This window comes from Harmonia axyridis, chromosome 1 (assembly GCF_914767665.1).
Source record: "Harmonia axyridis chromosome 1, icHarAxyr1.1, whole genome shotgun sequence".
NCBI lineage: Eukaryota > Metazoa > Arthropoda > Insecta > Coleoptera > Coccinellidae > Harmonia > Harmonia axyridis.
The window spans coordinates 81,604,836-81,629,085 of NC_059501.1; the positions used below are offsets into that span (position 1 = coordinate 81,604,836).

The following is a 24,250-nucleotide window of genomic DNA, read 5'->3' on the forward strand; positions in this document are numbered from 1 at the left end:
GTATCCTTAAATTTTATTTTTCATGAATTTTCTGTTTGTAAAAAAAGCACATCGTTGGCGCGAATTTAGTTTAGTATTATACCACTTATCTTGGTAACGCTAATTTTCTCGAGCAGAAGGCAGAATATTATTTCTTCAATGTGCAAATTTGACTTGAGATACGTGTTGAGTAGGCGAAAAAAATTATTACGCCAGACGTCGCGGCAATCTGTATTTTTTTTCTTTCAGGAACATACCATTTTTACTATGCCACTCAAAAAAAAATTTTCATTCTGATTTTTTTCCAATACCATTTTTTTTCATTTTATACCGTTAGCAATCTGCAGTGTATCTTGGTTATTCTATTCCATCCATTTTTTTATGTATTGTGACAATACCTTTTCCTTTATTTGGGGAGATTTATATGATTTTATTTCTTTAAAGCAAGGTGGTTTTGTAACAAACTATTTCTCTATTAGATATTATATTCAATAAATAATATATTTCAATATGCATATGCAATAAGCATAGGGAGACCTATGTTTCAGTATTGCTATTTTTTCCAAATATCATTTTTTTTTCATTTTATACCATTAGCGATCTGCAGTGTATCTTGGTAATTCTATTCCATCAAATTTTTTTTATGTATTGTGACAATACCTATGCCTTCATTTGGAGAGATTTATATGATTTTATTTCTTCAAATCAAAGTGGTTTTGTACCAAACTATTTCTCTATTATTATATTCAATAAATAATATATTTCAATATGCCCAACATTTTGATGGCGTAGTAAATAGAGAAAATTCACTTTCTTCTTTGATCGATTCGGTAGAATTCGAAAATGACTGATTTGTTATTGCTGAATCATCATGATTCAGAAAAGGTGAGGGTAGGTACCGCAATTGAACACCATCAATTCTAAACCGATTAGGTGCTTAAGTATCTTTGAGGTTTGTCAGGTTTAACTTCAGATTTCAGAATAAACGATATTGAATGATATATGGCATGGTAAACAATAAGGTCATGTCAAATACAAATTATAAAGGTCCAGGCAGCAGCTTAATGGAAACATTAATGGTTAATTCTTTTGAATTTTTGTGGAATATGACTTCCTGAAGAGAAAGTCTATGGGTCTAACTCAATGATATGACTAGTTTTCGATTACAGGGTGTCGAGTTTGAAAAATGACAACAAATTCTTTATTGATCCCTTCGACATTACAAAGAAAATTAGGAACAAGTCATATATAATGAAGTACAAAATAATAAGCTATTTCTAAGAGAAAATGAACACAAACATATAATACAATCTTAATACATAATAAGTCAAAAAAGATTATCTGAAATGACCATCTGTCATATATTCTCCCACACTGTAATAAGCTTTCTCAATTAATATACGCTTTATGGCATCCTTGAATCATTTAAAATCCTAATTTTGTCAGGTACATAAATAAATAAATTTATTAATCCAACGCTTGTATAATACAATATAGGATGAGTCGAAATAAACAACATTCCTCCATTATTTATTTAAAGTGACATTAATCGTAGGAAAATATCTTGAATGAAAAATTTTGCTCGACAAATATTGCTTACCCCCAAGGTAATCATTTTAGACAGCTTTTTAATGAAAATTATTGTTATATGCGGGGTGAGTCAAGCATTATAAAAAATGAAATTAGCTCAGTTCATAATTCACCCTGTAATTAAAAAAGTCTTTCGTGGAATTTTAAAATTTTACGTATCAGTTTTAGAATATAAAAACCAACTTCAGTCAGTCCAAAATTATTATAAAATATACATTATTGAGAATGATGTACAAAATAAGAACGATTTTCTTCAGTAAACACTTCCGATTTCGAGGACATTCCATATAATAGAGCTGGGACTTTGTATTCCGAAATGCATAGGTACATATCTTCTGATCTTATCTAGATGCAACATGCAGAAGATCCTTTTGAATAAAATATCTAGGAATGTTAAAAAATTCGTGATTTGATTTGGATCAGCTGAAATTCCACATTTCTTTGTTTTTACTGCAGGCCTCGAGTGTTTTTATTGAATATACCAATAAGATCCCGACATACTGATTAAAAAACACCTGAACTGTTATTGAGCACTTCAATCACTAATTGTTTTCTGTGAGAAAAAAAATAGATAAACGATTGCACCAGTTGTAGATAGAATGATGTATATGCAACGATAAAATCATAGTGAATGAGTACGATTGTAGTTTAAGTTTAAGAAAATGCATACAGGAAATAGTTTCACAAAAAAATTTCACGTAAGACATCCCCTTACATAGGTATTATACAATGGATAAAAATTTCTTTTGTTGACACGAACGATCTTGCAAGTTTAAAATCCAAAAAATATTACACTATGATTTATTATTACATATCTCCTATTTCAACAAAAAAAAATGAGAAAATATCAATTAAAAAAAATTAAACAAATATCCGAACAGAATTTCAAAAATTCGCTACCACGAAACAATAACAGTTAGGATTTTGTGGTAAAATATTTTGAAATCATCAAAGCAATATCTGTTTTCAATTTCCTGATAAGACTAGGTATGCTAGGTTTGCCTGTAGAATATTTTTGTTTTATGTTTATACAACTTGTAACAAATGAGTTATGAGAACTTTTCATTTCACACCATTTTCCAATTTTCTATTGTAGCTTGAAAACTGTTGAACCCATAATGTTGCGGTTTTCACCAAATTAATTATATCAAGAATCGAGCCCGAAAATGGGACTTCATTTTTTTATAGCTCAAAGGGATTCTGAGATCCCTGACGAATTTGGGACACCCGATCCAAGTTACATCCTTATAACAACAGCTATGAAACTCTTAATAAGAAAATGAAAAAAAAATCACCATCAGAATCAATTGGAATTTTGAGGGTAAAATACTCTTAAAATTGTTTAGAATAGTTTGGACATTCGAATTGTTCGAGAAAACCGGAAAAGGACGAATCAAATTATCAATAAAAAGGATGAACAATCGTTGAAAAAAAGGAAACAGCTCTTTACTTCCTCAATATTCATTTGAACAGTGAAGTAATTTATTATGTTTTCACGCGATATTGATGTAGGAAAATAATAAAATTTTATTTCATATAATTATATTCCAAATTATACGATACCTATACTGATATTTTTTTTCAGAAAAGTGCATTTTCGTCTGATAAATAACCATCATCTATTATTAAGGTACAGTGTTTTTTCGACAATAACGATGTTCATGTCGAAGAAGGTGAATCATACCTACTCAAGGTATATGGAAGAATTATGTAACTAAAAAAAGTTACCTGACTTCATTTACATCTGAGAACTAATATTATTGTGAGGAAAAAAGCAAAATCAGATCCTTAATAATCAAGAAGGATCTGCTTTTTCAATTAATTGCTTATTAATTAAAGAGAATCTGATTTTTTTCTCTTATAAATAATATCGATAAAGAATTGCCTTTGATAGAGAATAAATAATATTAGTTCTCAGATGTACATGAAGTCTGGTAATTTTTTTTAGCTACGTAATTCTTCCATATACCTACCTTGAACAGATAATTTTGGACTAGGAGCAGTATCTATCAAAGTCATCTTTTTTCTAATATACCGTGGTTAAATGGGTGAAGAATGAATTGAATATCTAGAAAGGATGTAATTCTTCGGAAAGTCCTGAAGAAGCCAAATTATTTGCGAAACGTTGACATGTGAACCTATTATGTGAAAAGTTGGAGGAATCTATTCATGAATTTGGAAACGCACGAAAATTTGTAGGTATAAAGTGTTTTCCGCTAACTGGGCAGTCGCCACTTTTGAAGCAGCCACCTTTTGACATTTGACAAGAAAAAACTACGCCATTACTAAAAATGGAACGATACACGATTCAACAACGCAATGAAATTGTTAAAATTCAATACGAAAATGGTGACAATTTTGCAGTTTGCAAAACTTAACCACATTTCGATAGTCGTGAGTCACCTTATCGACCGGCAAAAGTGAATCTGGTGGAAAAATTCGAATTGTTGGGACACATTAGGGATGTGAAGCATCAAAACCGTGTGCGTCGTTCAAGAACAACAGAGAATATTGCTGATATAGTCCGTAGTGTTGACGAAAACCCACGTTTGTCGATCTGATATGATGAATGATTTTTAGTTACCAGAGTTAGAAGATATTGAGATGGACGACGTTTATTTTCGTAAGTAATTGCTCAAGTGCATCAAAATTACCGATAATTTTGCATGACAGCGTGTTGTCATAAAAACTGCATGAGTTCATTTTCATTTTTGGAGAAAGAGCCCGACACCGAAGGTGGAGGGTATAATACAGGGTGTTTCATTGGGAAACGGAAATACTTCACAGGTGCATAGGTGGCACAAGGCGGTTCTGGAGATACCCCATTTATTGGATCTTACTGTCTTCGTAGCCGAGATACAGGGTGTTTTATGAATTTTGCCCGTTTCTTTCTTAGGCCATATCAAACGAACCACCCGGTATATTTTCTTCATATTTGGCAAATATGTTCCTAATTGAGAGTCCAAACGTATCATGCAATAACCGCCTTGAAAATCCAGGTCCGGGTTAACAAAAACTTATGAATCGTTTGAATCTTGAAAATAACATTTATTATTTTCCTATTAGGTACATATTATCATTTTCTATTCGTATATCTTTCTTATCAGAAATCTCAGTAGGTAAATAGTCGTAGCGAAATAAATAATTTCAAACGAAACAATAGAAACGTGATATGAGATAATAATTCTGTAACAGATTGAAATTAATTTTGTTTTTTTGGTTTCGCCAGATCGCAAGGTCTTTTTCATTGATGAACTTTGATTCGACAGTTAATGAAAGGAAATGAATGCTGAACTTTTTGGAAAGTTTTCCAGTAAACTTGAGAAGACAATAGATTAAGTTCTTCCCATCCTTCGGTTTCTAAATTCTACGCATTCTGTGTGAAAATTTCTGCGTGAGTGATTCTAAACATTCACTTATTGAAGTGTCAGCAACTTTTGAACGCTTATAATTCATGCATGTATTAGATACCACATATATTATATGAGATGGGATTTTTTATGATGTCATTATTTAATTCAGATGAGGAGATTTTATGATACGATCCGACATAAAAATTCGAGTTAATATTTCGCATACACAAACAACATTTCAATTAAGTCCTTATCTATTGTAGAAGAACTATTGAATAGTTTTTTCGATATTCTGCTTAAATTTTCTATGATTCTGGTGACGCGAATAACATGAAATTTCACGAAAATTTTTCAATTATTCATCTCTTTTATTATTCATTTATATGCAAAAATCTAAATCGGCCATCTTTCGAAAACAAGGGGGGGCCAAGGGGGGGCCAAGGGGGAGGTGAATTTTTTTTGGGGGGGCCAAGGTAAATTGAAATAAAACGGAAAAATTATAGTTCTGCTGATCTTGTATGTCAAATTTTAGGGGGTCCTGGGCCCCCTAGACTCCCTTGCATTTTTTGTCACTACAATAATAGGTTTTAATAATTCTGTTTGAATTTCATATGGTGATCTAGATGGAATTTTGCATTGGGCTCTAAATTTTCATACATATACGTTATGCTGAAGGGGTAGCAAAATCACTGGCAAGTTGTAGTTATTCTGTGAGAGTTCATCAAAACTTACAAAATCAAAAAAAGATTCAAAATATATTATGCTCACAGATTTTCAAGAATGATGCACGCTATGGTTTTTGGGAGCTTTTTTACCAATGAAAAAGGATCACGAAAAACACGATTTGAAGCCATCGAAATTCAAATTTTAATATATAAAAAAAAGAGGAATCAGATTTCAATATATCTACAAGATGTCTCAGATGAAATATATGTAAAAAAGCAATTAAAAACAATAAGCCTTTTGCCGAAAACATTTTCATTAATTATGGATGTAAGATACATTGTTTTCCGTTGCATATTTCATTCGTTAATAAAATAATTTGCAAAAAATACTACACTAGGCATTTGCATTTAACAATTACTGGTACTTTTTGTGTAGATGTCTAAATACATCCTGCTACTTCCGTGCTGATAATGTTAATTCAATTAAATAAAATCATGTCCTGCTATAAAATTGTGTTTCTCGACTAATGATAAAGATAATGAAGTGAATGGTGAATGAAAAAAGAAAATGATGAAAAACGATAAGGCTAAAGTGTACGTTCAATTCCAATTTGATAATTTAACTGTTAGACTCTACAGTGTGTTACAAATTTGATGAAAAAAACAGGCTATATTAGGCTAATTGAAAAGTTGTCGCCTGAAGCAAATGATTTTTGGCACCCCTGTTGAAATAATTATGGGTTCAATATTTTTGATAATTCATTGTTAAAAATCACTTCAAACCACTTTCAGGTATCCAAGTTCTTAAAAATGTCACTTTTAAGTTGAAAATTTGTGCAGTAAAACTGTCTGCGCGAAAATTTGAAGTACACGTCTCAGTTTAGTTTTTAGTGGTGTTTCCGAATATCAAAACAGATTTTCGAAATTCCGATGTACAGGGTGTTGTTTCGAGGATTCAAACGATTCATAATTTTTTGTTAACCCGGACCTGCATTTTCAAGGCGGTTATTGCATGATACGTTTGGGCTCCCAATTAGAAACATATTTACCAAATATGAAGAAAATAAACCGGGTGGTTCGTTTGATATGGCCTCAGAAAGAAACGGGCCAAATTCATAAAACACCCTGTATCTCGGCTACGAAGACAGTAAGACGCAATAAATGGGATATCTTCAGAACCGCCTTGGTGCCACCTATGCACCTGCGAAGTATTTCCGTTTCCCAATGAAACACCCTGTATATTAAACTTTTAATTTATTTTTAGTGGTGCGTTAATTTATTGGCGGAGTGTGCTTTGTAGTTGATGCACTCAACGTTGCATCACACTGTAACTCCGAGCCGAACTCTCCTTTTCAATTAGACTCTGAAAACAATCAGTCTCATTAAAACCGAAACTGGTTGCCAGATTTACTTTATACCAAGGTATTTTAATCGATCCATTAATTTCTATGTAATACGAGGCGGGGATACCTTCCACTATTCTGTGCTAGAATCTCAACTACCTGCATCAATGATCAGTCAGTTGAAGCTGCGGTTTGAATCTCTGGAAAGTGAAAATGAGAAGTGTCCTTGTTGTCATAACATGCTTTGTTTGTTATTTTACTTTAGGCACGGCGCTTGAAGTAGATACTTGCAGTAATGGAGAAAGTAAGTGTTCAAGTTACCGATCGATTTTATTATTTTGAAAGAAATATCATCTGAATGTTTCAATGGTTGACGTTTAGAAGTTTCTACGATTAGTCTTCGAGTAATTTCAAATAATTCCTGTGAATATTTCCAACCCTTGGAATCATAATTTCCTGATTATTATAGAGGTTATTTGATTGTTTCGGTATTCACTTGACGCAAGTTAATCTTGGAATTATAAATAAAAACAACTTTCTACTACCGCTTTTTTTATTTCATGATAATTGTTTGTCTGACCCGAAAAAGTCATAGTATGACGAAACAATTGTCATGAAATGAAAAATAGCGGAAAAAATTGTATTAATTCATAATTATACAGCGTGCTTCATTCATCATATTCAATAATAAAACAAAAATTTGACCTACCGTGAAAATTCAACTATCATATGGAGAAAATTAATCATTTTGGCCAGTCAATTTTCTGTAGTTATGAATTTTTCCAAATTTTTTTCGATGTGTTCCTTCTTGTGAAATTTATGATTTTTGAGCTGGCAGGATCAATGGGGTAAAATGTTTTAGTTTACAATTTTCAATGATAAAACTTGGCAATCGTTCGAGGAAAAAAAATGAAATATTTACAGTTTACGTTTTTTTCGGTAGAATATGGTGAAAAACACTGGAAATTTCAGGTGAAGCTTAATTTTCTTCTACGTGAAAAATATCTTAAATCTAAAAATAAATAAAAATCAAAGTGTGAAATGAAAAAAAAAAAATCAACCTACTCTGATCGCAACTGTGGCCACAAAATCGAATATTTATGAATCATTGCTAAAAATCGGGAAAATAGGTACCAAAATTTATAATTAATTCAGTCATTACAGTTTACTACTAGATTTTTGGATAATTTAATTATTCCTGGGGATTTCCAGTGAATTGCTTGAAATTTTATTCTCGAAGTTGGTAGCGAATTCTGGAGCAAGTACAGGTACAATTCCAGGAAATATATCACCCTGTGGATTCGTAATGGAATATGGCATATCACGCGATATATAATCTGAATTGAAATATCTAAATGCCCAATTAGAGCCACAAATATCTTTCTTCAGAAAAAAATATAAACATCAACACCCTGTATTTCGAAAACAAAGAGTTTTGCGGGCCCATGTTTATAGGACTTTTTTCATTAAAATTATCGGAAGAATCTCTGATTTTCATTAGTACCTCCAATTTAGGAATACCTGTATATCATATCGACACCAAATTAGAGAATAGTTATTTCTCTAATTCTGTGGTTATTCCGTTCATTCTTCCACATCTTGTAGAACAAAATCGTGCGAGAATATATCAGAAACGCACAGTTTTCATGGTTATATTTTATTATTCTATGTTGGCACTCCGAACTTTCCGCTACGGCTTTATCTGTCAATTCATCAAATTGCCTTAAAGAAATCAGTTCTGCCAACCAACATTTTTCAATGCAAAAATCACTAAATTATATTTATGGAAATATTTCATTAATTTCAATGAAAATGCAATGAATTAGAGAAAATAATGTATAATACTCGTACAGAAGGCTCATTCTACCACTCGTTCATTCCAAAACTCGCCACTTCGTGGCTCGTTTTTGAATTTTGAACTCGTGGAAGAATATCAATGCCTTCTGCACTTGTATTATAAATAACTATTAAAATACAGGTGCAATGGACATTGATATTTTTCCACGAGTTCGAAATCAAAAACGAGCCACGAAGTGGCTAGTTTTTGAATGAACGAGTGTTAGAATGAGCCTTCTGTACGAGTGTTATACCTTATTTTACCTAAATCATTGGATTCTCATTGAAATCAATGAAAAATTTCTTTAAATATCATTCAGCGATTGTTGCATTGAGTGATATTGATTGGCAGAACTATTCTCAATCACAAATTTGACAGATAATAGATAAATCTGGGAGAGGTCACAAAAACAAGAGAAAAGCACATTTTGCGTATAAATTTGTCTAATTCGAAAAAAATCGATCTTTTTATTGAAATTAAATTTTTTTTTTAGAATAATGCTGCATTTTACTACTATGAACTCTGCGAAAATTCCGTTCTTGTTGTATATTCTTTCATCATGTCATCTCTTCGATCTTCCGTTTTCAAATTTTCAGTCAAATCTGAGATATTGTTTATTTATGAAATAAACTTTATTATTATTATTATCAGATATTTTTTTTTCATGTTCCAACGATGAGATTCTTACGGAATTTTGCATAAATATGCTTTTCACCATTTTGCATCCGATTCCGAAGGTTCAATTCGATTGGGTTGGTATTTTTTGCTTTATTGAGACCACAAATTGTCATATGGATATAACTCCTTAAAAGGATCTTGCCCATCTACTTACTCAATCGAGATTTTCGAACCTTGACAGAATATTTTGAGTTTCTAGCACATTATGATCGAGAGTTATAGTTTACTCAAAGGCCAAACAGACTAACATAGTTGATGTAAACCTCAAATTTAGTGAGTCGAATTCAAACATTTAAGACCACTCGGATAAAGATCCAAAAACACAAAACACTATCTCCTAATTCAATGCTTAAAGTTATAGGGATTCTGCGTCTGAATCCCAGACGAATAAATTATTTTGAATATGCAATAGAATTTCGATTAAAGCGGAAATTCCATTTTTTTTCTAGATAAATATTATGAAGATGTTTCGTGTGTAAAATAGAAATTAGGTATTTAACATTGGTTGGCAATGAAAAACAGGTTTTCAAATTCATAATGTGCTGCAGTTTTATGTGTTTGATCAATATTTATGTTCACTCATTACTCAGTTTTTAATGGAAAGCTAATAACATATAAAACGGCATTGACAATAACCGTGAAAGTAATAATAAGTCTTGATTATCGAACAAAATGCAAGATACTGAAAATTTTATAATTTAGTTTCTCAATTCCATTTTTATCGATACATACAGAGTGTTACCAAATGAGGGGACGAATATATTGAATTGAGGGGATCTTTCATGCAAGCAAATATTCTTTGATCTTCAATTTGCAGAATTACGCATTCCTAAAGAGTTAATGGAATGGCATTTCGTGAGTATTTTTTTACATTCGAGTTTTGCAAACAAAACGTGACAGCGACCTACTACGTTTTCGCTATACCTTTAAGAAAATATCCCTTCATGTACAGGGTGTTCCAAATTCGATGCTCACTGAAAGCATCTCGAAAACTATAAGACTTCGAGATCTTCAATGACTCTCGAGTTCATTTTTCGAAATAATCAGATACCCGAAAACAGATCATATAGATATCTTTATTCGCTATCAAGTTATCTTCGAAACGGACATTTTTAAAGAACCGATAACGGAATACTTTTCGACAAATCTGCGGCTAAAAGCTGCTTTGAAAAAAATTTAAGAAACACTAACTTAGGTCTATAGGTATCTCTGAAATGTTAATTCATTTATATGATTTGTTATGAGTATCATATAAACCATAAAAACTATTGAAAAAAACGATTTCAAATTTTTTTAATCTCGAACAGAAAACAAGATACACCAAAATATTTGAAACAGTCATTTTTCAGAACCACCCTTGTAACTCGAAAACGAATCGAAATATCTATCATCTGCTTTCTGATATCGTATTCTTTCGAAAAAAGGGCTCGGGAATCCTTGAAGATTTTTTTCTTAGCCTTATAGTTTTTGAGATGCTTTCAGTGAGCATCAAATTTGCGACACCTTGTACAGGGTGGGCAAATTTCGATGTTTTAGCACTACAACTTTTAAACCAGAGGAGATAGACAAAATCTGACTTCTCGGTCTCTTTTTTGAGAAACTAACAAGGGTAGTATTCATTTTTGGCCACCTTCTTTTGTTTTCGAGTTATAAGCGAAAATTGGAAAAATGGCGATATCGAAAAACATCTATATCTCCGCTAATACTGATGATAGAGCTCTGAAATTAAAACATTATACAGGCACTTTTCTAAGTGGAATCCAGTGGCGTGCTCGTCTTTTCAAAAGGGTTTTTAAACTCAAGTTGGTCTGATCAGATTTTGCATAACTGTTTCCGTTCAAGAGATACAGGGAGTTTTTGGAAATTGATACTTTTCGGACCCCTCCTTTATCTCCGAAGTTATCAGAAATAATGCTGAGGTAAAAACTACGTCTGAATGAGAATTCTGCGTAGAATCCAGTGGAGTACTCAATTTTTTTTTTCGGGGTATGGTTTTGAAGATTGAGTACACTACTGGATTCTACACAGAATTCTGATTCAGACGTAGTTTTTACCTCAGCATTATTTCTAATAACTTCGGAGATAAAGGAGGAGTCCGAAAAGTATCAATTTCCAAAATCCCCCTGTATCTCTTGAACGGAAACAGTTATGCAAAATCTGATTAGACCAACTTGAGTTTCACGAAAATAAGAAGCGAGAAACCTGGCTGTCTCACCCAAAGTAGGATGCACTGAACTTAGATGTAATAACGACTTGTCGCTCTATGACCTTGGAAGTAAATTATATCATCGTTAGTTCGTGTTTTAATATTTTTTATCGAGTAAGCTTTCGAAAATTCAAATCCTCAGTTCATTACTCAAGACGAAATAAGAGGAAAATTTGCTACAATGTCACCAATAAATACTATAAATTAGAGTGTTAATAACGTGCTAATTTCATCTAATTGCGTTTTAATGATGAATTTTTTCTGGATTTTTATCTTACATCTCGAAAGTGTCATTTGTGTCATTCAATCCGTTAATTGCAAATTGATGAGGTTTGAGATGTAAATTGCTCACTTCCTAGCAGAATAACGAAATTAACATCTAATCATTCTGTTTTTCAGAGGGTCTTGAAAAAATTGACCAAGAAATACAAATTGGACGTTGCAAAAAAGTTCCCTGCAGGTTAAGAAAGGGTACAGCTGTTAAAGCTCAATTCAAGTTCAAACCAGGTAAGGTTTCAATTATATTATTCAGTATACTAATCAAAAAAGTATCCGAAAATTGGTCAATTAAATACAAATATTTAATAAGATGCAAATTTGGATCGAAGTAAGTTACTTTCGAAATGAAGGGTTTTCCAATAAGAGGTATCATTTGGAATATATATATGTGCAGCTGTCACTTTTGAAGCTGTCATCTTTCACTATTTGACAAGTAAAAACTACGCCATTCCCAAAAATGGAAAGACACATGATTCAACAACGCAATGAAAATGTTGAAATTCACTACAAAATGGTGAATATGCAGTCACAGTTTTGGGACAAGTGAGTGATGAGCGAGGTGATGAGTAGAATCAAATCCATGTGCCTCGCTCAAGAACAATTGAAAATATTGCTGATGTAGCTGGTAGTGCTGACGAAAACACAGGTTTGTTGATTTCACATCGATCTTGGGAATTAGGTATTCCAGATTCCACAAACTAGGAATTTTTTTCCAACAAGATGGCTCTACGTGCCACACAAGAAAAGGTTTCTGGCCGTGTTATTTCTATCAGAATTGGCCAACGAGATATTGTGGTTTAACACCTTTAGACTTTTTTCTTAGGAGCCACGTGAGAGATAAGATCTACGCCAATGCTCCACAATCGATTAAAGATCTTCAAGAAGGAATTCGTGAACAGAAATAATTTTGTTAGTAATGCTGGATGATACAAGAATTCAAATGTGTATATCAGCATTGATCTCATGAGTATTTGTTTTATTGATTTATCGAGAGATCGATAATAGCTGATTGTCATTCCGAACAGAATATACTATGATTACGTTTTTTTTTAGTTCCGTTGTTCTAAACAAGGTCAAAGGTTCTGTTGAATCATCTAGGAAGTTCGAACGTCAGAATTCGATTTGTTCGAATTATTTTTTGCTGCATATTTTGCAAACTCACTAAAATGCATTCCTTGGATACCATTTTTTTCATAGCTTTTTTTATACGATGATGAACCGTACAATGGAGAAAATCCTTCCTTCCATTGCTACCGTTCACTTTTTGAAAGGTTTAGATATCTTATAAAGGGTGTTTTTTTAGAGCTATTGAACTTTAAATTGCAATAAAACAACGATGGATTATTCGATTGACATGAATTTTATTTATCTGCAAGATAATCTAGTGGCATTACATTACATTACATAAATATGATTTCTGGCATATGACCACCACGGCTGGCTCGGATGTAGTCCAATCTGGACGTCCAATTTTCGATGACTTCTTCCAACATTTGTGACCGTATATAACACGGCGAATGTTGTCTTCCAAATGGTCAAGGGTTTATGGCTTATCCGCATAGACCAATGAATTTACATAGCCCCACAGAAAGTAGTCTAGCGGTGTTGAATCACAAGATCTTGGAGGCGATGATGATCGTTTCGCTTTAATTCTTGCACGCGTTGGATTTTGTAAGCACGCAAACCAAGATCCTTCCGCAAAATCTTCCATAAAGTGGTTGGACCCAGATCCAATTCCTGTGCTCGATGGCGGATAGACTCATTCGGGTCTTCCTCAATGCTACGCTCTACAGCAACAATAGCTTCTTCTGTACGCATCGTACGGCGTCTCTGGGGATGCGAGTTATGAATAAGAGTAAACGTGGTGCCAAAACGTTCCATGGTTAATCGAATTAACTACTCTGATGGACGATTTTGCCGACGATAAAATGGACGTAGTGCGCGATACGTATTCCGCACAGAACAATTATTTTCGAAATGAAATTGCACTATTTGCAAGCGTTGTTCAGGCGTGAGTCTATTCATGATGAATTGCCAAACCAAACTGAGAATAAATCACTTGACAGCTGTTAAATCGGTTGCCATCTTGAACAGTAATGCCAACTTAAAGTTATATACCTCGAAAAAAAAACACCTCATAGAATAACACAAATGACATAGGAAATGTCGAAAAATTATTCAAGTTCTAGGCATTACTACCATTTCCAATTGTATCATTCATTTTGGAAAACCCTTTACGAGTGGCTTAGAAAGGTTGATCTGCATTCGAGAGAACATTGAAATTATAATTTCGATATTATGAAATTCCGATTTTCAGTAGCTGCATGCATCAGAATTCAATGAGAGTTCAAGTTTTCAATGAATAAAATGTAAATTTGTATAAAAATGCAAATGTAATTACTTATGATAGTCTATCGCAATTAAATCTGTGAAAATTATAACATGCTTTTCATATTTTTGAAATCAATTATGCCACATAAACAAAAGATTAATTTTTAGAAGGACAACGGGTACTGGCTCCTCTATTATGACATCAAGAGAAATAATGAACCATAGTGGAAAATTTTGAGTGTATTTATTGTTTTTTTATGCAGATAAATAAGGTGTTGCTGATGTTGTACAGTGATAAACATCGAAAAACCTTGATATTGAGATTGATTTTCGACAAGTTGAATCTTTTTGTTTGTGAGTGCTCGTTTTCCAAAAGATCGCTCCATTATTTCGTCACAATGTTTGTAATTTTTGAATTTTGAGCGGGAAATGTTCTCAAATCTGGCCATATAAAAAAATAAAGAAAGTTCATTCAGATAGGTAATAGAACAGAAAAAATCATCCACAATTGCTATATCGATCATTCCTAATTATTATCAATGTAACAAAATTTTCTAAGCAAAATTAAAGAGGAGAAATCGGCCTGAGCTACATAAAGAACTATATCTTGCGTGAAATTATTTCTTCAATTGTTGAGAACTTTCTTGAGCGATCAAAAATACACCTACACAATTTTGAATCAAAAATAATTTTTTTCAGCGTTTGATAGTCCGACTCTTGTGAATAGGGTATCAGCTAAGATTGTTGGTATTCCTTTTCCATTCATTGGTGTGGATGGTACTGATGCTTGTAAAACAGTATTCGATGAAAGTGGAGAGAAGCAAGTGGGATGTCCTTTGAAGAAGGGCCAAACGTATGTCTTCAAGGATCAGTTCGATATCTTGAGCATCTATCCCTCGGTAATATTCAGTATTTATTATTTTTTATAATTTTATTCCAAATAGGTATTCCAAATATTTAATATTTTTTATATATTCCAAATGGCCATTCATGTCCAAAGTAGAAATCATTTTTTGGTTTCGAATCTACGGAAAGTAAAACATTTTTTTTTGGATTCCAATTGGAAACTTGGAAACTTTTTTTTTACAAAATGCATTTCATTTAATTCTGAACAATTTTGTTTTCATGTCTGTTTGGATGTCCGAATATCTTTGTAACAGATGTCTTAGATGTTTTTGAAAGAATGTTTTAAATTTTCTATTAGTTGATTATTATTAACAGCAATCTCATGATATATTTACATTAGTTCAAATTGATAAGGACACAAAATATTTTTCAATAATTCGACAGAATTTAAGGTAGAATAATATATTACATATTTCTTCAATTCCTCACAAAAGGGCATATAAAAGTACCTGAGATGGTTTAAAGACACACTAACAAAACCTATTATTCTTATGGGTTTTTTTACTGTGTTCTTGAACAATGTTTGTTCTCCTAAGATATTTCGCAGATATTTGACCCAATTTAAATTTCTTCCTTGTATTAAATTATTTTTAATATTTTAGATCAAATTGGAGGTGCATTGGGGCCTAGAAGGAAGTACTGGAGATAATGTGGTCTGCTTCGAAGTGCCGGCCAGAATAACAAATTAGGTTTAGATGAAATTGATCTGTTCAGAGATATTTCGTGTCCAAATAATATTACCTTCATGCATCAGTGATATTAATAAAATTTCTTATTGTGTTTTACATTTCATTCCATACCTTGAAGTTCAACACAAGCTTGACAATTGGAATATTGTTTTTTTTTCATTAGGTGGGCCACTAATTTACCATGATGCGGTAAGAGCCTTCTATCAAGGGCGTAGGAATAAGGTTGTTACTGTGGGTCATTACCACTTTTCACCTATCTTTTAATATTTGTGACAATTGTTCCACCAACAATGTGGCTTTACCTAGTTACATTTCGACTGAAAATCTTCAACTGGCAAATTTTTTCAACATTTTCAATAGCTGAAAATATATTTTAATGACAAAATTCATAACCCAAAAGCGTTATCGACTAGAACTTCCGCCAATTTTATTGTAATTATCGCATGTGGAGGAGACCAGTAATCAGGCCATTATCAGTTCTAGAAAGCTTTAGATATGTAGAGTAGTTTCAGTGTAATGCTAACAGATGGCGCTTGTGAATTATCTTCAAGATTCATTCTTATAAAACTTGAATATTCTTGGCTCTTTTGCACTCAATCAATTCAAACAGACATTCAAGCGAAAATATTGGTTTCAATGAAACGGGACAACATTTCACACCTTCAATATCTCAGAAGTGCTCGAATTTTTTCAGTAAAAAATGTTTTCCAAAAGGGTAACGTCCATGAGGCAGTACGGATTTGTTCCTACTGGTTTTCCTCTTGCCTTAAAAATATTAAGTTTACAATAGTCACCCTAGATTAAAGATTGAAAATGTAATAGAAACAATGAAGCACAAAGCATTTCAAGCTACTCATTGAAAAATTTTGGTAAATTTCCTGTTCAGACTACACTAGTGCGGATATATTGTGGTGGCTGCTTGCTAACCCGAGAGATGGCGCCGCACGCTGTGCTATACTCGGCAGAACGGCACCGTAAAACTGCTACAAATGGGAATAGCATGACCATATGGTCCCCCAAATCACCAGAATGAACAATTTTTTTTTGGGGATATCTGATAAATTTGGTTCATGGTCAAAAAAAGATAGATTGATAGAGCGACGAATATTAATTGAATTATGGTTAAAATTAATTCAACTTTATGGAAAAATACCTACTATACCGAATCTGCTCAGAGATATGATAAAAACTCTTTGAAATACATTTTAATTTTATAATATTTAATATATTTATATATTTATATATTTATAATATAAGTGCAAAAGACATTGATATTTTTCCAAGAGCTCAAAATTAATTCAATTAATGAACGAATGGTAGAGTAAAAAGACAGAAAGATAAGAAAATTGTTATAAAAAATGACACATTTCTTATATAAGTGGTATTGGGAAAAACGTATCTTTATCTTTTCGTTATCAATTGATTTAGGTAGGTAGCTAGGTAATATCATCACTCATAAATAATCACTACAATTGAACATGAAGATCAACGTGATTTGGTTTTTGCATATGCTAAAATAGCAACATTATAGAATATCATAAGATTGCATGAAGAAGATAAAAATGCTCCAATAAACAATATGCATCTTACTGATCCTCAGAGTACAGTAGTACAATGGTTTATTTATAGCGGTATCGATCTTGAATTGATACTTTTTGATTGATATAATCTGAGATGTGCTATGAACTTCATTTCCTAGTGAGCCTACAAATATTTCGTACAATTTTTCGAGAAAATCAGTTCTGAAGATGCGATATTGTTTTTCTTTTTTACTGACGGTTTTCATCTTGGTGGGGTTGCCTAGCCTGATTTGTGGACAGGATGGACCTGAGGACATCCCCTATAACGATTGTGGTGGTAAGTCGTATTCGTGTATTTTAGTTTAACTACCTTGAGTATGAATTAAGTTGTTATTCGAAAATTTTCTTCATCTTAATCTTTTCTTCTTTGAACTAAAAAGCATGCGAAATCTGAATATTAATACATCGATTGTTTCAAAGGTTGATAAGCTAACTTAAACGAAGGATCAGAGTTCCCCTTGATCGCAACTATTTCGAAATTATCAATCATATGAACTGGTAGATGAGCTTGTCAACAACAATTGATAGAAAAACATTATATAAATTTAATTTCCAGCCTTGATATGTCATGATTATTCTAATGATTTATAAGTTGTGCAAAACAAAAATACATATAATTGACAAAAGCTTAGTAATAAACAGCTAGCAAAATATATTGTATGAATTAAAAAAAATAAATTTTGAAAAAAAAAGCATTATATCTAGTAAAATTTATTTATTTAAATCTCTTTAAAGACTAAAAAAATATTCTTCTCTGGATGAATATTCGAAAGGTTGATATTTTCTTATTGGAATGATAACGAAATTCATAAAGTGTTCTTTTGAATATCTTTTTAGGAAGTGATAGCAGCCAAATGGCAAGTGTTCGGTTGACAGGTTGTGAAGAAGATAAAATCTGTGAAATCAAGATGGGAGACGAGCTCACATTGAAAGTGAAGTGGAATACATGTAAGAGAACTGAATGTGATCAATGTTAATCCATATTTGAAAAGGACAATGTTTTTTTTGTTTTTTAACCATTACTTCAATATTTATCATTGTCATTATGACAGATTAGGAAGTTGTTAAGTACACTTATGGCCAGTTACACCATTTGCCAAAACATTGATTAAAAATTTAAACATTGATTACTTCCTGATTTCTTGAAAGAAATCAGAAAGTAATCAAAGTTTAGGCAAATGGTGTAACTGGCCATAAAGGGTTGTCCATTAATCACGTGATCTTTTTTTAGCATTTTTCAACCCCCCCTCTCCCATTGGTGATACGTAGTGAGGTTTAAGACCACCCCCTCTCCCTTCTCAACAGCACGTGTATTTTTAGTACCTACAACGAATCTTAAAATTTTCTGAATATTATCTCAATTTAAATACAGGTATAAACTATAATCTTATTTTATTCTGAAATAAAGGACCTTAATATTTGTTTAAAAATCGCGCGTTTGACGAAAAAATAAATACACGAGATATCTTACTATACCCCCCTCCCCCTTGTGTTATTTTCGTGATTTTTATATTTATCACCAGCGTCTACTCCGAATTTCAAAAGATCACTAAAAGTGGTACAGGGTGGACAAAAATACAATAGTTTGGTGTGTGCTCATAAAATAACGCATAATATTCTTTATTAGTTAAATTAACAATATTATAAAAAATACTTATTGTCTAGCGCTAATTGGTTTGAATGTAACACCCTGTAGTTTGTTACATTTTTAGATTAATAAAAATGAGCGGTTTTCAAACATGTTTGGTACTTGTGATCTAGCAGACAGAATATGAAAGAAATTATTTCTTATTTGTATACATTTTTATTGATCTAAAAATGTAACAAACTACAGGGTGTTATATTCAAACCAATTGCCGTATTTTTGATCATATTGTTAATTTAACTAATAAAGAATGTTACGCGTCACTTTATGAGCACACACAAAACTATTGTATTTTTGTCCACCCTGTACCAATTGGAATCAACATGTGATACATTTTTGGAATCTGCTCAGCCAGAGTAATCGGAAAATTGAGACAAAATGGGTGTTCCATTAAAAAAATGACGCTGACGTCATTACTCGAAAGTAATTCACCCTGTATATTGAATTATTATTTTAAAATACGGTAAATTAAAATAAAAAATCGACGTGTTTCAGGATTATTTTTTAAAGTGGTCTGTTCAGCTAAAAATGAATTTTGTTCCATACTTAACGGTTACGGACGCAGTGTATAAGATGAATTTTTAAACAAATTGGCACGCATGGAGTGCTTTCGGTTCCATGATTTTTCTTAAGCCAAGAAGTGCTCAACGCGCCTTAAAAAGTTTTCAATTCAAAAAATACCTCTGCCGATTATGGATTATATGTATAGTATGTAATTCCATTGAAAACCGGAAAATAGTTGTGAATCTATTACTTTCCTTTTTTCCGTGCCCTTTGGATTGAGAAAGTAATATTGAGAGTGTTGTGCTGAAAAATGAGGCATCCAAAATCTCAGGGGGGGCCATGGCCCCCCCTGCCCCCCCCCCCCCTGCGGGCGCCCATGGTCGTTCTTCATCCAAATGCCAATTTTCATCTCGATCGAGTAGCTTTAAAATTAACTCGAACTGTCGTGTTTACGGAACCCCAAGTCGAATTTCGATTATCAAACTTAAAATTTCATATTACTTCCATACGAAAGTAATCGAGTATACGGCCGTCAGAAAGAATCGAATCAGAGAATCGAACCTCATCGTTTGAAACTATTTCCATCTCAAAAAAATTCGAAAATTGCAGACTTGTGATAAAATGATGGGTTAATCGCTCAAAAAGTCATTGTCATTATTAAAAAAATTAAATTTCAGGCGGATGAGATTGCAGACAAAAAGTTTAAATGAATCAGAATTCGCACATGATCCTACAATTTATTTATTGTTCGAGTGATTTTTAAAAGATAATTTTTATCTGATTGCACATTCAAGAGGTATATCTCTGTTTGGAAAAACTTCAATCTAGTGGGTACTATGTAATGCACATATCAATTCGTTTCAATTAAACAACTAATCATAATTTTAATATTTACTACATCACTATATTTTTTTCAGATCAAGCAGCAATAATCAAACTAAAATCTAAGCTTGAAGTCCAGTTTTTCATGGGTTTCAAGAAGGAAGTAGATGTATCTCCCATAGATGCTTGTCAATATTTGAAATGTCCATTATCTAAAAATACTCAAGTACAATATGCTGCCAATTTCACAGTACCAACTCAAGGAATACTGCCAGTAAGTTTATTCATCGAAAAAAAAGTCACAAACACGAAAGTCTTGGATATATAATCCAAATTAGAAAAAGAAACAACATAGGACATCAATATAATACATGTTTTTCGAAATTGACCGAATGTTCTCTAAGGTTATAATTTTATCAGATTTTTTTTCTTCTGACTATTCTGAAAAACATGATAGCTAGTTACTTTCAACCTATTTACATTTTATTTCTTTTCTAGGGCGAAGGACGAATTTGGTGGAAGGGATTCGCAGAAACTGAAGAAGATCCGTTTTTGTGTGTAAACTTCCAAGTGAAAATTCTGCCTTGAATTTATTTTGTGCCCTCACTTTATTGAATATTTTTCTTATTTTTGTAATTATAAGCACTACTGAATTAAGGAAGGCTGCTATTAAAAAAATGTTAACTTATGATTGTGTAATTTGAAATAACGTCAGAGTAGCAAATTGTTGTTTTCTGTATCTTTGACGTAAATGATTTCATTCGATACGATTGGTCGAGGTTAGCAGTATAGTCGAAGCAGTTATTTCTAAAGATGTTGAAGTCTCCAGTATTTCGTGTTTAATTGTAGAAAATTGTTCTTTTTAATAATATTAGGTCAATTGAAAAGTCCCCGTTCTGAGGCACAGATGGTGGTGAAAGTATTAAATCCGTATGATTTTCAGTTAGTATCAACCTTCAAACGATACTTGTCAAAATTTGACAGCAGCCCGACCATTAGTTTGCGAGATATTGCGTTGTGAGTGTAGCTACTTCTGTTATTTGAAAAAAGATGGAAACAAAGAATTTCGTGTGCTGATAAAAAACGGAAAAAATACAGTTTGAAGCAAAATCTTGGCTTGATGAAGAGTTTCCGGGGTCCGCACCAGGAAAATCAACCATCATTGTTTGGTATGCAAAGTTCAAACGTAGTGGAATGAGCACTGAAGACCGCAAACGCACTGGACGCCCAAAAGAATCTATCACCGACGAAAAAATAAAAAAAATTCACAAAATAATTTTGAATGACCGTAAAGTGAAGTTGATCGAGATAGCAGACATTGTGAAGATATCATCTGAACATGTACGTTATATCATTCATGAATATTTGTACAAGAGAAAGCTGTTTACAAAATGGGTGCCGCGCGAGCTCACAATCGATCAGAAGCAACAACGTGTTAATGATTCTGAGCAGTGTTTGAAGCTGTTTGAGTGCAATAAACCCGAATTTTTGCGTCGATATATGACAATGGCTCCATCATTTCATTTTCGGAGTCCAATCGACAGTCATCTGAGTGGACTGTACAGGATGAACCGAATCCAAAGCGAGGAAAAACACAACAGTCAGCTGGGAAGGTTATATGGCATCAATATTCTGGGATGCGCAAGGTATAACATCCATAGATTACCTCTAAAAGAGCCAGACCATCAACAGCGATTATTATATAGCGTTATTGGATCATTTAAAGGATGAAATCGTTTAGACGACCCCATTTGAAGAAAAAAAGGTGCTGTTTCATTAAGATAATGCGCCGTGTCACAAATCAATGAAAACAATAGCTAAATTGCATGAATTGGGCTTCGAATTGCTTCTGCATCCACCGTATTCGCCAGATCTGGCCCCCAGCGACTTTTTCCTCTTCTCAGAACTCAAAAGAATGCTCCCTGGAAAGAAATTTAGCGCCAATGAAGAAGTAATCGACTATTTTGAAGCAAAAGACAAATCATACTACAAAAATGATATCGAAAATTCGGAAGATCGCTATAATCGCTGTATCGCCCTCGAAGGCAACTATGTTGAATAATAAAATCGAATTTTGCCAAAAAAAATGTGTTTTACTATGGTAGACCGGGGACTTTTCAATTGGCCTGTTATAAGAAGGAAGGGAATGAAATAACGTGACAATGATACAATAATTTTAGATTTTATTCATGATACATTCAATAATATCATTCCCTATCTATATGCTAAACATACTTATTGTTGAATTTTTCTACATAAAATATCACATATTCCTTTTATCTAGCTCAACAGAGGTTATCATATAATCCATAATCTATCTTTTCGAATTCATGGATATTGAGGGCACATAATTTTTTTAGTTTCGATAGCTGTTCCATTTTTCCATTTTTCATTCATTGTATTCTGTGATAAAACGTTTGGTATCTAAGTAGGTAGATTTTAGATTATTTCGATGATTTCAATAACCCCTGTACACCAGTAAGTAGCAAACGAAGTTTATTTCACTTGAGATATGTACAAAACATTGAAATGTATTTGTCAATTTGATGAAGCCTCTAAAACCCATATGTACATTTAGATTGATTTAGGCAGACTATGTCCAAAAATGATTCTTCATAAAAAGAGATGAAATGTCTAACGTTGTATTTGAGAGAATTGGAATGCACTTCTCTTAATATTTTGTGTTGATTTTCAATGATTGATAGCATGACTTAATACTAAGATAGTATTGAAGACAAAAATATCGAATATTCACACAATCATTTTCAATGAAAATAATGACAGTAAGCGTAGTTTGACGACAAAATTAAATTACCAATAAATTCGAATGAAAGTAACTTCCTTAGTTGAGGAATATTATGATAATCATACATAATACAGGGTGAGCCATGGATAACTCCCACATTGAAAGAAATCATTTTGGGCGAAACAGATGCTTGCAAATAGTGTTGATCTCATTTCGGCGAAGTTATGGTATTCACTAACATCCTGTATGTATGCCTATTGCCCGATGAGGTTATCGTTCAGATGATGTTATTTTCAAATCTTCAAAAAACAACATCATGTAAACATTTTGGCAAATAAATATTTTTTCAGTATCTTCAAAACTTCAATCTCAAGTATTATTTGAAATGTGGGAACTAACTGTGGCGCAATCTGTATGACTATTGAGAAATCTCTTATTCATTTAAGAGAGATTTCCACAAAATTTTCAATAATTGGAAATTAAGAAAAATCTCCATTAGCATTTTAGTTGGAAGACATTTTATTCATGGAGATTACAACCACGATTTCTTTAACGATACTTGGAGAGATACAGGATAAAAAGTGACAACTATGTTCAGATGATTGAAGAAAACTATCAGATATTAGAAGTGGTTGATATGAAATGATATGCTTTTTTTTATTGATATGAAATCATCGCCATAAATTGAACATTATGCAATACAAACAGTAAATGAGGAATGACACCAGAAGGATAAAAAGATACAAACATTTCAGAAAAAGGAATCATTTTTTTTTTGGAATTGAAGTAGAATTTTTTTCTGAAGGTTTTCACCAGAAGACCAGAAAAAATAAAATGTTGCTTGAAAACATAATGAACACGAAAAACATTGAACAAATAAAGTGAACGCGACACAATAGATTTACCTAAAATCCAATGTACTTTAAGAACATCACTCATTCTCTTATAAGACTTTACAAAGAGTGATTGTGTTGATGTTTTTAAAACTGTTAATGTCGGTTTTTAAAAATATATTTTTTCTGTTTTTTCAATGAAACCTATGAAATGGTAATTTTAAATTGATAACTTCAGTGCCTTGAACTGAATTTTCGAAGAAC

At 32.4% G+C, this 24,250-nt stretch overlaps 2 protein-coding genes across 2 annotated transcripts; both read left to right on the forward strand.

Moving 5' to 3' along the window:
- The first annotated feature begins 7,061 nt into the window (after positions 1 to 7,061).
- Positions 7,062 to 15,947, forward strand: LOC123689086 (NPC intracellular cholesterol transporter 2). The gene is made up of 4 exons (XM_045627885.1): positions 7,062 to 7,234; positions 12,051 to 12,158; positions 14,961 to 15,160; positions 15,770 to 15,947. Exons 1-4 carry the CDS (start codon positions 7,144 to 7,146, stop codon positions 15,854 to 15,856), a joined length of 486 nt encoding a protein of 161 aa, XP_045483841.1. The 5' UTR covers positions 7,062 to 7,143; the 3' UTR covers positions 15,857 to 15,947.
- A 1,519-nt stretch (positions 15,948 to 17,466) lies between these two features.
- On the forward strand, positions 17,467 to 21,095 carry LOC123670634 (mite group 2 allergen Gly d 2.02-like). Its single transcript, XM_045604148.1, has 4 exons — positions 17,467 to 17,713; positions 18,274 to 18,384; positions 20,503 to 20,681; positions 20,906 to 21,095. Exons 1-4 carry the CDS (start codon positions 17,605 to 17,607, stop codon positions 20,993 to 20,995), a joined length of 489 nt encoding a protein of 162 aa, XP_045460104.1. The 5' UTR covers positions 17,467 to 17,604; the 3' UTR covers positions 20,996 to 21,095.
- The last annotated feature ends 3,155 nt before the right edge of the window (positions 21,096 to 24,250 follow it).

Bases quoted from the DNA above. Each gene is read 5' to 3' on its own strand.
- LOC123689086 (XM_045627885.1), top strand. From the start codon at position 7,144: ATGAGAAGTGTCCTTGTTGTCATAACATGCTTTGTTTGTTATTTTACT. The intron at 12,159-14,960 runs GTAAGGTTTCAA...AATTTTTTTCAG, and splicing joins TCAATTCAAGTTCAAACCAG to CGTTTGATAGTCCGACTCTT. The intron at 15,161-15,769 runs GTAATATTCAGT...TTAATATTTTAG, and splicing joins TCTTGAGCATCTATCCCTCG to ATCAAATTGGAGGTGCATTG.
- LOC123670634 (XM_045604148.1), top strand. From the start codon at position 17,605: ATGCGATATTGTTTTTCTTTTTTACTGACGGTTTTCATCTTGGTGGGG. The intron at 17,714-18,273 runs GTAAGTCGTATT...ATATCTTTTTAG, and splicing joins CCCCTATAACGATTGTGGTG to GAAGTGATAGCAGCCAAATG. The intron at 20,682-20,905 runs GTAAGTTTATTC...TTTCTTTTCTAG, and splicing joins CAACTCAAGGAATACTGCCA to GGCGAAGGACGAATTTGGTG.